We start from the raw sequence: 15033 nt of genomic DNA, 5'->3' as shown, positions 1-15033 counted from the left end.
GAGCTTCACACTGGAGTTTCTGCAGGAGAAAATAGCACCCAGTGAGTGTTCTGGCAAGTCTGAGGAGAAGCCCCGCCCTTCAGCCTCAGCGATGTAAAATTTATACTGGCTGGGGATGGCACATCAGCGGCTGTACATGTATGTACCCTTTTTGCCAGTGAGAGTAACGTTTTAAAACATGCCCTCAGAGCGCCCCCGCGCGCGCACTGCACCCTTGTGCTGAGAGACATGGCGCGCGCTGTACCTGTATGCCGCCAACGATGAACGGAGGATCCCCTCTCTGCAGGACTCCGGTAATATACTCACCAGCCTTCTGACTTCTGGCTCTGTTAGGGGGTGGTGGCAGTGCTGTGGGAGTGAATGCTGGCCAGGCTTGGGCTGTGTTCAGTACCCTTCAGGAGCTAATGGTGTCCTGTCAGCGGAAGCAGAACCATTAACTAATTGAGAAGTTGGTTCCTACTCCCCCCCCTAAGTCCCATGCAGCAGGGAAGCTGTTGCCAGCTTGTCCACTTGTCCAACAGGTCCCACTGGAATACCCTGGCATGGAACCTGCCAACTGTATGGCCTTGTAGGCCGCCACCATCTTCCCCAACAACCGAATGCACTGATGGATCGACACACTCGATGGTTTCAATATCTGTTTTACCATTTTCTGGAATTTCCAGAGCCTTTTCCACCGGAAGAAAAACTCTCTGAACTTCTGTGTCCAGAATCATCCCGAGAAAAGACAATCTTGTCGTCGGTTCCAACTGTGACTTTGGATAATTTATGATCTAACTGTGTTGTTGGAGTATTGAGAGGGAGAGTGTGATGTTTTGTAACAACTGCTTCCTGGATCTCGCCCTTATCAAGAGATTGTCTAGATAAGGAATCATATTGACTCCTTTTTGACGCAGGAGAACCATCATCTCCGCCATCACCTTGGTGAATACCCTCGGCGCCGTGGAGAGACCGAAAGGTAATGTCTGGAATTGGTAATGGCAATCCTGAACCACGAATCTCAGATTAGCCTGGTGGAGGATAAATGGGAACATGCAGGTAAGCATCCTTTATGTCTACAGACACCATGTAGTCCCCCTCCTCCAGACTGGAAATCACTGCCCTCAGTGATTCCATTTTGAACTTGAATCGTTTCAAGTAGAGATTAATTTTTTTTTCTTTTTTTTTTTAGGTTTAGGATCGGTCTGACCGAGCCGTCCGGCTTCGGAACTATGAAGAGGCTTGAATAAAACCCCTCCCCTTGTTGTGACAAAGGTACCAGGACTATGACCTGATCCTGACATAAATTTTGGATTGCCGCTGTACCGCTTCCCTTTCTGGAAGAGAAGCTGGCAAGGTCGATTTGAAAAATTGGCATGGGGGAACGTCTTGAAACTCCAGCTCGTATCCCTGGGACACTATTTGCAACAGCCAGGTATCCAGGTCAGACAGAATCCAACCTTTGCTGAACAGTTTGAGACGTGCCCCCACCTGAGCGGCCTCCCGCAAAGGAGCCCCAGCGTCATGCTGAAGATTTTGCAGAAGTAGGGGTAGACTTCTGCTCCTGGGAACCTGAAGTCGCTGTGGACTTCTTTCCCTTTCCCCTACCCGCAAAGAAGGGGGAACCTCTCGTCTTTTTGTATTTATTGGGCCGAAAGGACTGCATGTGCGGGTGATAAGTCTTTTTTGCCGGTGCAGGCGCAGAGGGCAAAAATGTCGACTTACCTGCGGTAGCCGCCGAGACTAACGCATCCAGGCCATCGCCAAATAAGGCCTCACCTTTATATGGGAGAGCCTCCATGTTTCTTTTGGAATCTGCATCCGCGTTCCACTGGCGAATCCCAAACACCCGCCGAGCCGATACCGCCCTGGTAGCGGCTTGTGAACTCACGAGTCCAATATTTTTCTTCACCTCTAGCATGTATGCGGCAGCGTCTTTGATATTCTCATCTTAATCAATCGTGCCAATTTCTGATGATACGTTTTCTGACCATTTTTCAATAACGCGACTCACCCACACGCAAACAATAGTAGGTCTGAGCAGCGTACCATTTGTCTGCCGGCCCTTTTAGTGACGCCGTGCCTGGTGCAGGGAGAATTACTTTCTTTGTCACCCTGGACAGTGTACTATCTAACACAGGGGGTGACTGCCGGGAAATAATATATTAAGCTTGTAGGAGGGACTCTTTTTAGATCTATTTCCCTGGAGTCCCTATCGTCGACACAGGACTTAGAATCCGTGTCGGTAGCAATATTCATAACATTTGTAAATGGACTTTATGTGACCCAGGGAGGGTCGCCTGCAGATGGAAGAAGAGAATCCTGAAAAACACATCTTCCACATATCCAGCATGCAGTATTAGATACAGCCTTATCTAATCTCCTATTGATATGATGCATACTACCACGTATTTCTTTCACACATGCAGGCTCTTGGTGTGCTGGTACCGTCACCACCTTACAACTCTGTGTCCCTACAATGGCTTCCTCCAGAGAGGAACTCCCTGCCTCAGACATGTCACACACGTGTACCACACACACTCATAGACACACTGGGACTTATAGGAAACAGACCTCTGTCAGATGGACACAGAGAGGAAAAACCAGCTCACACCCCAGCGCCAAGCACACACAATCTGTGAAACATATCATTGAACAACAGACTTGCAGCGCTTTTATTATTATAATACAAGCACCATATTCATCCCCCCCCCCGTTTTTGCACCCTGATACATGTCAGTAGTGATGGGAGGACCAGCATTTCTCTTGTGAGGAGAAAATGGAGCTGATTAGTGTGCTGGCTTAGTGAGGAAGAAGCCCCGCCCCTGTACTGGCACGCTTCACTCGCTCTTAAATAAATAGTTAATTATACTGGCGGGGGTAGGACAATATGCCTTTTGCCATAAACTAAGTTTTATGCTGCCCAGGGCGCTCCCCCCTGCGCCCTGCAGTTGTCAGCAGTGTGTGAGTGAGCTGTGAGGAAGAAGCTCCGCCCCCCGTAATGGCGCGCTTCCTTCCCGCAATTTTAAACAAATATTTATACTGGCGGGGGTTAGGACAGTGCCTTGGCACAAATGTCCCCTCATGCCAGTGTCAGAATGAGGATTTATGTGCTGCCCCGGGGCGCCCCCCCAGCGCCCTGCACCCTGTAGTGCCGCTGTGTGTGGGAGCATGGCGCGCAGCGTGCGATCGCTGTGCGGTACCTCAAAAGCCGTCACTGAAGTCTTCTTTGCTTCTTCTACTCACCTGTCTTCTGACTTCTGGCTCTGCAAGGGGGGTGACGACCGGATCTGGGAACGAGCATCTAGGCGTACCTAGCGATCAGACCCTCAGGAGCTAATGGTGTCCTGTAGCCAAGAAGCAGAGCCTTTAAACTCACTAGAAGTAGGTCTAACTTCTCTCCCCTAAGTCCCACGAAGCAGGGAGACTGTTGCCAGCAGTTCTCCGTGAAAATAAAAAACCTAACATAAGTCTTTTTCAGAAACTCAGTAGAGCTCCTCAGAGTGCATCCAGTCTCACTGGGCACAGAATCTGGAGTCTGGAGGACGGGCATAGAGGGAGGAGCCAGGTCACACCTTTTGAAAGTCTTAAAGGGCCCATGTCTCCTGCGGATCCCGTCTATACCCCATGGTTCTTGAAGTGACCCCAGCATTCTCTAGGACGTATGAGAAATAATAAGATTTTAAACTCTACTGGTAAATCTTTTTCTCGTAGTCCGTAGAGGATGCTGGGGACTCCGTAAGGACCATGGGGATAGACGGGCTCCGCAGGAGACATGGGCACTTTAAGAAAGACTTTAGGTATGGGTGTGCACTGGCTCCTCCCTCTATGCCCCTCCTCCAGACCTCAGTTAGAGAAACTGTGCCCAGAGGAGACGGACAGTACGAGGAAAGGATTTTTGTTAATCCAAGGGCAAGATTCATACCAGCCACACCAATCACACCGTATAACTTGTGATATACTAACCAGTTAACAGTATGAAAACAACATAGCATCAGTCCAAGACCGATGAAAACTATAACATAACCCTTATGTAAGCAAAACTATATACAAGTCTTGCAGAAGTAGTCCGCACTTGGGACGGGTGCCCAGCATCCTCTACGGACTACGAGAAAAAGATTTACTGGTAGGTTTAAAATCTTATTTTCTCTTACGTCCTAGAGGATGCTGGGGACTCCGTAAGGACCATGGGGATTATACCAAAGCTCCCAAATGGGCGGGAGAGTGCGGATGACTCTTCAGCACCGATTGAGCAAACAGGAGGTCCTCCTCAGCCAGGGTATCAAATTTATAGAACTTTGCAAAGGTGTTTGAACCCGACCAAGTAGCAGCTCGACATAGTTGTAGTGCCGAGACCCCTCGGGCAGCCGCCCAAGACGAGCCCACCTTCCTAGTGGAATGGGCCTTGACCGATTTCGGTAACGGCAATCCAGCCGTAGAATGCGCCTGCTGAATCGTGTTACAGATCCAGCGAGCAATAGTCTGCTTTGAAGCAGGGGCGCCAACCTGTTTTTCTGACTCTAGCCGTTCTGGCCACGTAAATTTTCAAAGCCCTGACTACATCAAGGGACTCGGAATCCCCCAAGTCCCGCATAGCCACAGGCACCACAATAGGTTGGTTCATATGAAAAGATGACACCACCTTAGGCAAGAATTGAGGACAGGTCCGCAATTCCGCTCTATCCATATGGAAAACCAGATAGGGGCTTTTATGAGACAAAGCCGCCAATTCCGACACTCGCCTAGCCGAAGCCAACGCTAATAACATGACCATCTTCCAAGTTGAGATATTTTAACTCCACCGTTTGAAGTGGTTCAAACCAGTGCGACTTAAGGAAACTCAACACCATGTTAAGGTCCCAAGGCGCCACCGGAGGTATAAAAGGAGGCTGAATATGCAGCACTCCCTTCACAAAAGTCTGTACTTCTGGGAGAGAAGCCAATTCTTTTTGAAAGAAAATGGATAAGGTCGAAATCTGAACCTTAATGGAGCCTAATTTTAGGCCCAAATTCACTCCAGTCTGTAGGAAGTGAAGGAAAAGGTCCAGATGGAATTCTTCCGTAGGAGCATTCCTGGCCTCACACCAAAAAACATATTTTCGCCATATACGGTGATAATGTTTAGCTGTCACGTCCTTCCTAGCCTTTATCAGTGTAGGAATGACCTCATCTGGAATGCCTTTTTCCGCTAGGATCCTGCGTTCAACCGCCATGCCGTCAAACGCAGCCACGGTAAGTCTTGAAACAGACAGGGCCCCTGTTGCAACAGGTCCTGTCGTAGAGGAAGAGGCCACGGATCTTCTGTGAGCATTTCCAGCAGATCCGGATACCAGGCACTTTGTGGCCAATCTGGAACGATGAGAATTGTTCTCACTCCTCTTTTTCTTATTATTCTCAACACCTTGGGTATGAGAGGAAGAGGAGGAAACACATAGACCGACTGGAACACCCACGGTGTCACTAGGGCGTCTACAGCTACCGCCTGAGGGTCTTTTGATCTGGCGCAATACCTCTGCAGCTTTTTGTTGAGGCGGGACGCCATCATGTCTATCTGGGGCAGTCCCCACTGACTTACAATCTGTGCGAAGACTTCCTGATGAAGTCCCCACTCTCCTAGATGCAGGTCGTGTCTGCTGAGAAAGTCTGCTTCCCAGTTGTCCACTCCCGGAATGAACACTGCTGACAGTGCGCTTACATGATTTTCCGCCCAGCGAAAAATCCTGGCGGCCTCCGCCATTGTCACTCTGCTCCTTGTGCCGCCTTGGCGGTTTACATGAGCCACTGCGGTGATGTTGTCTGACTGGATCAGAACTGGTCGGTCGCGCAGTAAGGTCTCCGCTTGACGTAGGGCGTTGTATATGGCCCTCAGTTCCAGGATGTTGATGTGAAGATAAGTCTCTTGACTGGACCAAAGACCTTGGAAGTTTCTTCCCTGCATGACTGCTCCCCAACCTCGGAGGCTCGCGTCCGTGGTCACCAGGATCCAGTCCTGAATGCCGAACCTGCGGCCTTCTAGAAGGTGAGCACTCTGCAGCCACCACAGGAGAGATACCCTGGCTCTGGGGGACAGGGTGATCAACCGATGCATTTGTAGATGCGACCCGGACCATTTGTCCAATAGGTCCCATTGGAAAGTCCTCGCATGGAACCTGCCGAAGGGAATGGCTTCGTATGATGCCACCATATTTCCCAGGACTCGAGTGCAGTGATGCACTGACACCTGTTTTGGCTTTAATAAGTTCCTGACCAGAGTCATGAGTTCCTGAGCTTTTTCTATCGGAAGATAAACCTTTTTCTGGTCTGTATCCAGAATCATGCCCAAGAAAGTCAGACGAGTCGTAGGAACCAACTGCGACTTCGGGATGTTGAGAATACAGCCGTGTTGCTGTAACACCTTCAGTGAAAGTGACACGCTGTTCAGTAACTGCTCTCTTGATCTCGCTTTTATGAGGAGATCGTCTAAGTACGGGATAATTGTGACACCTTGCTTGCGCAGGAACACCATCGTTTCCGCCATTACCTTCGTGAAAATCCTCGGGGCCGTAGAAAGCCCAAACGGCAACGTCTGAAATTGGTAATGACAATCCTGTACTGCAAATCTCAGGTACGCCTGATGAGGTGGATAAATGGGAACATGAAGGTATGCATCCTTTATGTCCAGAGATACCATAAAATCCCCCCCTTCCAGGCTGGCGATGACCGCTCTGAGCGATTCCATCTTGAACTTGAACCTCTTCAAGTATAGGTTCAGGGATTTTAAATTTAAAATGGGTCTGACCGAACCGTCCGGTTTCGGGACCACAAATAGGGTTGAGTAATATCCCCTCCCTTGTTGAAACAGGGGAACCTTGACCACCACCTGATGAAGATACAATTTGTGAATTGCATTTAACACTATCTCCCTTTCCGGGGGAGAAGCTGGTAGGGCTGATTTGAAAAAAACGGCGAGGAGGCACCTCTTCGAATTCCAGCTTGTAACCCTGGGAAACAATTTCTATTGCCCAGGGATCCACCTGTGAGTGAACCCAGATGTGGCTGAAAATTCGAAGACTTGCCCCCACAGGGGCGGACTCCTGTAGAGGAGCCCCAGCGTCATGCGGCGGATTTTGTAGAGGCCGGGGAGGACTTCTGTTTCTGGGAACTAGCTGTGTTGTGCAGGTTTTTTCCTCTGCCCTTACCTCTGACAAGAAAGGACGCACCTCGTACTTTCTTGTTTCTTTGTGATCGAAAGGACTGCATTTGGTAATGTGGTGCTTTCTTAGGCTGTGAGGGAATATAAGGTAGAAAATTTGATTTACCCTCTGTAGCCGTGGAGACCAGGTCCGAGAGACCTTCCCCAAACAATTCCTCACCCTTGTAAGGTAAAACCTCCATATGCCTCTTTGAGTCGGCATCACCTGTCCATTGCCGGGTCCATAGGACTCGTCTAGCAGAAATGGACATCGCGTTGATTCTAGAACCCAGTAGACTAATGTCTCTTTGAGCATCTCTCATATATAAGACCGCATCTTTTATATGCCCTAGGGTCAATAAAATGGTATCCTTATCTAGGGTCTCAATATCCGCTGATAAGGTATCTGTCCATGCTGCTACCGCGCTACAAACCCAGGCCGACGCAATCGCCGGTCTGAGTAAGGTACCAGAATGTGTGTAAATGGACTTCAGGATAACCTCCTGCTTGCGGTCAGCAGGGTCCCTGAGGGCAGCCGTATCTTGGGATGGCAGCGCTACCTTTTTGGATAAGCGTGTTAATGCCTTATCCACCTTAGGGGAGGATTCCCACCGTATCCTGTCCGTTGGCGGGAAAGGATACGCCATAAGAATCCTTTTGGGAATCTGCAGTTTTTTGTCTGGAGATTCCCAAGCTTTTTCACATAATTCATTCAACTCATGTGAGGGGGGAAAGGTTACCTCAGGTTTCTTCCTTTTATACATGTGTACCATCGTGTCAGGGACAGGGGGTTCCTCTGTGATATGCAAAACATCTTTTATTGCAATGATCATATATCGAATACATTTAGCCACTTTTGGCTGTAATTTTGCATTATCGTAGTCGACACTGGAGTCAGAATCCGTGTCGGTATCTGTGTCTACAAGTTGGGATAGTGGGCGCTTTTGAGACCCCGAAGGTCCCTGCGACATAGGGACAGACATGGGTTGACTCCCTGGCTGTTCCCTAGCTTCAGCTTTGTCTAATCTTTTGTGCAATAAATTTACATTAGCACTTAAAACCTTCCACATATCCATCCAGTCAGGTGTCGGCGTTGTCGACGGAGACACCACACTCATTCTCTCCTTCTCCTCCCCCTGATAGCCTTCTACCTCAGACATGTCGACACACGCGTACCGACACACCACACACTCAGGGAATCCTCTTATCTGAAGACAGTTCCCCCACAAGGCCCTTTGGAGAGACAGAGAGAGAGTATGCCAGCACACACCCCAGCGCTATATGACCCAGGAAAAAACACTATATAAATATATGTTTACCCAGTAGCGCTGTTTGTACATGTATAATTGCGCCAAATTATGTGCCCCCCCCCCTTCTTCAAAATCCTCTTTCACCGTGTGTAAGCAGGGGAGAGTCCGGGGAGCTTCCTCTCAGCGCTGTGCTGTGGAGAAAATGGCGCTGGTGAGTGCTGAGGGAGAAGCCCTGCCCCCTCGGCGGCGGGCTTCTGTCCCGCTCAAATATACTGAAACTGGCGGGGGCTCATTATATATACAGTGTCCAACTGTATATATGTCCATTTCTGCCAGAAAGAGGTTTATATGCTGCCCAGGGCGCCCCCCCCCCCCCCCATGCGCCCTGCACCCTTACAGTGACTGCCGTGTGTGAGGTGTATGGTAGCAATGGAGCACAGCTTCACCGCTGTGCGTTACCTCAGTGAAGATCATGAAGTCTTCTGCCGCCTTTGAAGTCTTCTTTTCTTCTCATACTCACCCGGATTCTATCTTCCGGCTCTGTGAGGAGGACGGTGGCGCGGCTCTAGGACGGACGGCGAGGGTGAGACCTGCGTACCGATCCCCCTGGAGCTAATGGTGTCCAGTAGCCTAAGAAGCAGAGCCTTCAAACTCACAGAAGTAGGTCTGCTTCTCTCCCCTCAGTCCCTCGATGCAGGGAGTCTGTTGCCAGCAGGCTCCCTGAAAATAAAAAACCTAACAAAATACAGGTTGAGTATCCCATATCCAAATATTCCGAAATACGGAATATTCCAAAATACGGACTTTTTTGAGTGAGAGTGAGATAGTGAAACCTTTGTTTTTTGATGGCTCAATGTACACAAACTTTGTTTAATACACAAAGTTATTAAAAATATTGTATTAAATGACCTTCAGGCTGTGTGTAAAAGGTGTATATGAAATATAAATGAATTGTGTGAATATACACACACTTTGTTTCAGGGCCGGCTCCAGGCATACTAGCACCCTGAGCGAGAAAATGTAAAAGCGCCCCCCAACCCCTATGCGCGCGCCGAAGGCGCGCGCGCTTTGGGAAAAGTGGGCGTGGCCTCCTGGGAAAGTGGGTGTGGCCTCGTAACTTCATATTATTAAACTATAAATAAATATATTTTTTCACACCCCCTCTATGCACACAATTAGCAGCCTTATGCAGAACAGCCACAGTAGTGTTCCTTACACACAATGTCTCCAGTGTAGTGCCAGCTACACATGACATGCCCCGCAGCAGTGCCAGCAACACATGACATGCCCCGCAGCAGTGCCAGCTACACATGACATGCCCCGCAGCAGTGCCAGCTACACACAATAGACCCCCAGCAGTGCCAGCTACACATGATAGTGTTCACGTTTTAGGGCAGGGTGCTGATCACAAGGAGGGCACATTTTTAAGTAAGGAGGGCAAAATGATGTACATACTGTAATGCTTGGTGCTCCTCCACCCACATGCTGAAGCAGGGACAGTGCGCGCCGAAGGCGCGCAGCAAAAATTTAGGGGCGTTGCTTCGTGGGGAAGGTGCATGACCACAGAATAGTGGCAATTCGCATTACACCACATAGTAGTGCAGCTAATACACTTTGCACCAGGTAGAACCTCCTATACACTTTGCGCCAGGCAGAGCACGTTAGACACTTTGCGCCAGGCAGAGCACGATAGACACTTTGCGCCAGGCAGCGCACGATAGACACTTTGCGCCAGGCAGCGCACGATAGACACATTGCCTAGCCACAGACGCCTAGTAGATACACTACATGATATGCCCCCCAGCAGTGCCAGCTACACGTGACATGCCCCCCAGCAGTGCCAGCTACACGTGACATACCCCCAGCAGTGCCAGCTACACGTGACATGCCCCCCAGCAGTGCCAGATACATAAATGGCCACACAGTGCAGATATGCCCCCAGTGCCAGATACATAAATGCCCCCACAATGCCAGATACATAAATGACCACACAATGCCAGATACATAAGTGCCCCCACAGTGCCAGATGCATCAATGACCCCACAGTGCCAGATACATAAGTGCCAGATCCATAAATGCCCCCAGTGCCACAAAACATAAATGCCCCCACAGTGCCAGATAAATAAATGCCCGCCGTGCCACAAAACATAAAAGCCCCCACAGTGCAGATATGCCCCCACAGTGCCAGATACATAAATGCCCCCAGTGCCAGAAACATAAATGCCCCCACAGTGCCAGAAACATAAATGCCCCCACAGTGCAGATATGCCCCCACAGTGCCAGAAACATAATGCCCCCACTGTGCCAGAAACATAATGCCCCCACAGTGCAGATATGCCCCCACAGTACCAGAAAAATAATGCCCCCACAGTGCAGATATGCCCCCACAGTGCCAGAAAAATAATGCCCCCACAGTGCAGATATGCCCCCACAGTGCCAGAAAAATAATGCCCCCACAGTGCAGATATGCCCCCACAGTGCCAGAAAAATAATGCCCCCACAGTGCAGATATGCCCCCACAGTGCCAGAAAAATAATGCCCCCACAGTGCCAGAAAAATAATGCCCCCACAGTGCAGATATGCCCCCACAGTGCCAGAAAAATAATGCCCCCACAGTGCCAGAAAAATAATGCCCCCACAGTGCAGATATGCCCCCACAGTGCCAGAAAAATAATGCCCCCACAGTGCAGATATGCCCCCACAGTGCCAGAAAAATAATGCCCCCACAGTGCAGATATGCCCCCACAGTGCCAGAAAAATAATGCCCCCACAGTGCCAGAAAAATAATGCCCCCACAGTGCAGATATGCCCCCACAGTGCCAGAAAAATAATGCCCCCACAGTGCCAGAAAAATAATGCCCCCACAGTGCAGATATGCCCCCACAGTGCCAGAAAAATAATGCCCCCACAGTGCAGATATGCCCCCACGGTGCCAGAAAAATAATGCCCCCACAGTGCCAGAAAAATAATGCCCCCACAGTGCCAGAAACATAAACGGCCCCACACAGTGCCAGACAGATTTTAACTTACCTGTCACTGCGGTGCTGCTGGGAGCAGGGAATACTGCTGTGGGCGCGGGCGGGCCGCGGACGGAGGATCGAAACTGTCTGCACGCTATGCACGCTGCGCGGCGCCGGCGTCCAACGTCAGACGCCGCACAGCGCGCTGCATAGCGCACACAAGCGGCCGGGAGTGGGACACACAGAGGCTGGCTCCAGGCAGGAATATGGCGGCCGCAGCGTGCGGCGCCCTGTAAGAGTGGCGCCCCGCGCGGCCGCTCTAGTCGAACATGCCTGGAGCCGGCCCTGCTTTGTTTAATGCACAAAGTTATAAAAAATATTGGCTAAAATGACCTTCAGGCTGTGTGTATAAGGTGTATATGAAACATAAATGCATTCTGAGCTTAGACTTAGGTCCCATCACCATGATATTTCATTATGCTATGCAATTATTCCAAAATACGGAAAAATCCGATATCCAAAATACCTCTGGTCCCAAGCATTTTGGATAAGGGATACTCAACCTGTACTTTCTGACAGGAAACTCAGGAGAGCTCCCTGTAATGCACCCAGTCTCCTCTGGGCAAAGTAGTAAACTGAGGTCTGGAGGAGGGGCATAGAGGGAGGTGCCAGTGCACACCCATACCTAAAGTCTTTCTTAAAGTGCCCATGTCTCCTGCGGAGCCTGTCTATCCCCATGGTCCTTACGGAGTCCCCAGCATCCTCTAGGACGTAAGAGAAATACATGTGCGAGTACTGCATGTGTATATATATATATATATATATATATATATCAGTGACGTGCGGTGGGGGTGAGGCAGAGCCTTTCCTGTCATACTAACGTTTGTACCAGAGTCTTGATTGTATAAAGTATATGAAACATACAAAGAATATGTTTGAAATATCGTCTTTGCATTATTCTAATAATTTTTATAGCCAGAACTCTGGAGTAAAAAGTCTATGGCAGGTGAGGCAGTGCCTCACCTGGCTAACTTTTCCGCCCTTCTCTGATCAAAACTCACCAGATTTCCAGAAGTTTATACTGCTGCACCTGTGTATGATGACCAGATGTACCCTTTGGCTCATATATTGCGTTTAAATCTGGCTCTGGTGCTAGCCAGTGCCTCCTGAGCCATTTAGCTCACCTCACGTCCCTGATATATATATATGCATGTTTAATATGCTATGTATATGTGTATATGTATGTATATATATATATGTGTATATACGGTATACATATGTGTAGATATATATACATATATATATATAACACCAAACAAAAATGATGAGGCGGCACTCAGAGTCTTGTGAAGTAACAACAAACTGTAACTATTACAGTTTGTTGTTACTTCACAAGACTCTGAGTGCCGCCTCATCATTTTTGTTTGGTGTTATGCAAAAGGTTTTTTCCCTAGAGGAGGGCACCTGAGCAAGTCAGCCCCATAGCAGGGGCTGAGCCAAGTGCCGGAGCAAAAACTTGTGCATATATATATATATATATATATATATATATATACACACACACACACACACACACACACACACACACACACACACACACACACACACACACACACACACACACAGCATATACTGGGTCACCTCAGTCCCCACCCCCGTGATTGGCTCCACCCAGTTATGGAAACCCCCCCCCCCCCATGCAAATCCTGCGTTTGCCACTGTAATCACATACATATGCATTTAAGGTCATCACATATACACAGTAAATATCAGCTTACTCAGACTGGCCATCGCATGGAGTGGGTTTAGTATGAAATACCTACAATCATAATACCGACAACAATTGACCTACGGTCAAAATACAAGGTCAAAATATCAACATTTAAAATACAGACAAGGTCAAAATACCGACATTTAAATTGTCGACAGGTGAAAAAGTTGACACAAGTTTTTCATTGTTTTTGTGTGTATGTCGACATGGACACCGTATAAGTGTACCGCTATTATATTTCCCCTCCAGGTCCATTGGGATGGTAAAGTATGAACAAGTCGGTTTCAATAAAAAACTCATGAAAAACTCATGTCGACTTTTTGACCTGTCAACATTTTAAATGTCTGTATTTTGACCTTGTCTGTATTTTAAATGTCGGTATTTTGACCATGTTGGTATTTTTACCTTGTTGGGATTTTGACCGTCCGTCAATGGTTGTCGATATTTTGACTGTCGGTATTTTGATTGTAGGTAAATTGACAGCATCCCCATGGGGCCTTGCGTGGTCAAGACATCTGCTTCTGAGATGCAGACTTTGGCCTCGCCACTTCCGGAAAATGTTGGTGGCACCCCCCCCCGTTTCTGGAAACCCTGGCCGTCTTCACCCTGGATCCCGAATGCCTCTGCTTGTCAAAACAGGTAGAGGCTAGTGGAAAAATGCAAACCACACGCAGAACCTGCTCTGTATATGCCCAGAACATGTTGTGCGCCTGCACAAGCGATCCATACTGAATAAGGGGTAGTCTTCTGTATGCCGAATGTCGGGATCCCGGCGCACAGTATACCGGCGCCGGAATCCCGACACACCGACAACTAGTCTCCCTCGTGGGGGTCCACGACCCCCCTGGAGGGAGAATAAAATAGTGTGGCGCGCGTAGCGCGCCACCGTGCCCGCAGAGTGGCGAGCGCAGCGAGCCCGCAAGGGGCTCCTTTGCGTTATCCACGCTGTCGGTATGCCGGCGGTCGGGCTCCAGGCGCCGGTATGCTGGGTGCCGGGAGCACGAGCGCCGGCATACCGTACGACACCCCTGAATAAGCCCCTGTATTCACAAAACCCAAACTCCCAAGTGTACTATGTTATATCACATTTATTTTAGCATTCATAGCGAAGATTTAAATAGCCAGCATAGGTTGCACGGTGCACCCCCTGGGACTTAATGTGTTGGCAACCCAAGGGCGTAGCCAGAACTTTGTGGGCCCCATAGTAATATTTTGAAGGGGCCCCGTCCTAACTGCCAGCCAGCCAGGCACTACAGTACATAACCCCCGCAGAGTACACAGGCCAGTCAGTCCTAGGTTTCGTGTAATGGTACCCTGTTCGCCCGTAGCTCCTCCCCCTGGTGACGTGTCTCCTCCCCTAGATACGTCAGAAGGTCCCTTCTCCCACTCAGAAATAGAATCAACCCTTCGTGTAATGCTGTGTCTGTCACTGTGTGTTAGTGTGTGAGACAGTGTTACTAACATGTAGCGCTCTGTGGCAGTACGTCGGTGTGTGCAGCAAGGCATGCTGGGAATTGTAGTCTGCTGCAGAACGGCGGCGGGAACAGAGCTTGTCCCAGACTCACAGGCAGAGTGTAACCTACCGGTGTATGAGAGCGGACCTGTGATTGGTCAGCACTCTGTGTGGCGGCCCCTCTGCCCGATCACAGCCTATGATTGTATGAAGGTGGTTCGCAGTCTCCTCCTCCCTCAGCCTGGCCGGTCATACTGACACTGTGTTGCAGTGTAAGAGTTGTAGCCTTGGTGCAGTGAGTTCGTAGTAACTGTGTGTCAGTGTGTGGCACTAGTCACAGAGAGTTGTGTTGTGTTATGTGTGACAGGAGTCTGCTCAGTCAGTGCCCGCTGCTCCTACCCCAGGATCTGCACGGGAGAGTCTATGATGGGTTCATCACTGCCCAGGTA

The 15033-nt window shown here is 49.4% G+C and overlaps 1 protein-coding gene across 4 annotated transcripts in view; it reads left to right on the top strand.

Annotated features, from left to right (window-relative positions):
- The first annotated feature begins 14548 nt into the window (after positions 1–14548).
- FANCL (FA complementation group L) overlaps positions 14549–15033 on the top strand; it is a 265614-nt gene continuing 265129 nt past the window's right edge. For 2 of the 4 annotated variants that reach the window (XM_063918209.1, XM_063918207.1), the window contains exon 1: positions 14549–15030. In XM_063918209.1, coding sequence (XP_063774279.1) covers positions 15008–15030 — 23 coding nt within the window. In that variant the 5' untranslated portion in view covers positions 14549–15007. The remainder of the gene's footprint in view (positions 15031–15033) is intronic. The other 2 variants (XM_063918208.1, XM_063918206.1) reach the window with 1 other exon arrangement.

This window comes from Pseudophryne corroboree, chromosome 4, assembly GCF_028390025.1.
Source record: "Pseudophryne corroboree isolate aPseCor3 chromosome 4, aPseCor3.hap2, whole genome shotgun sequence".
Taxonomy (NCBI): domain Eukaryota; kingdom Metazoa; phylum Chordata; class Amphibia; order Anura; family Myobatrachidae; genus Pseudophryne; species Pseudophryne corroboree.
The sequence above is the reverse complement of the archived record's forward strand: the minus strand, read 5'-3'. Positions and strand labels throughout refer to the sequence as shown.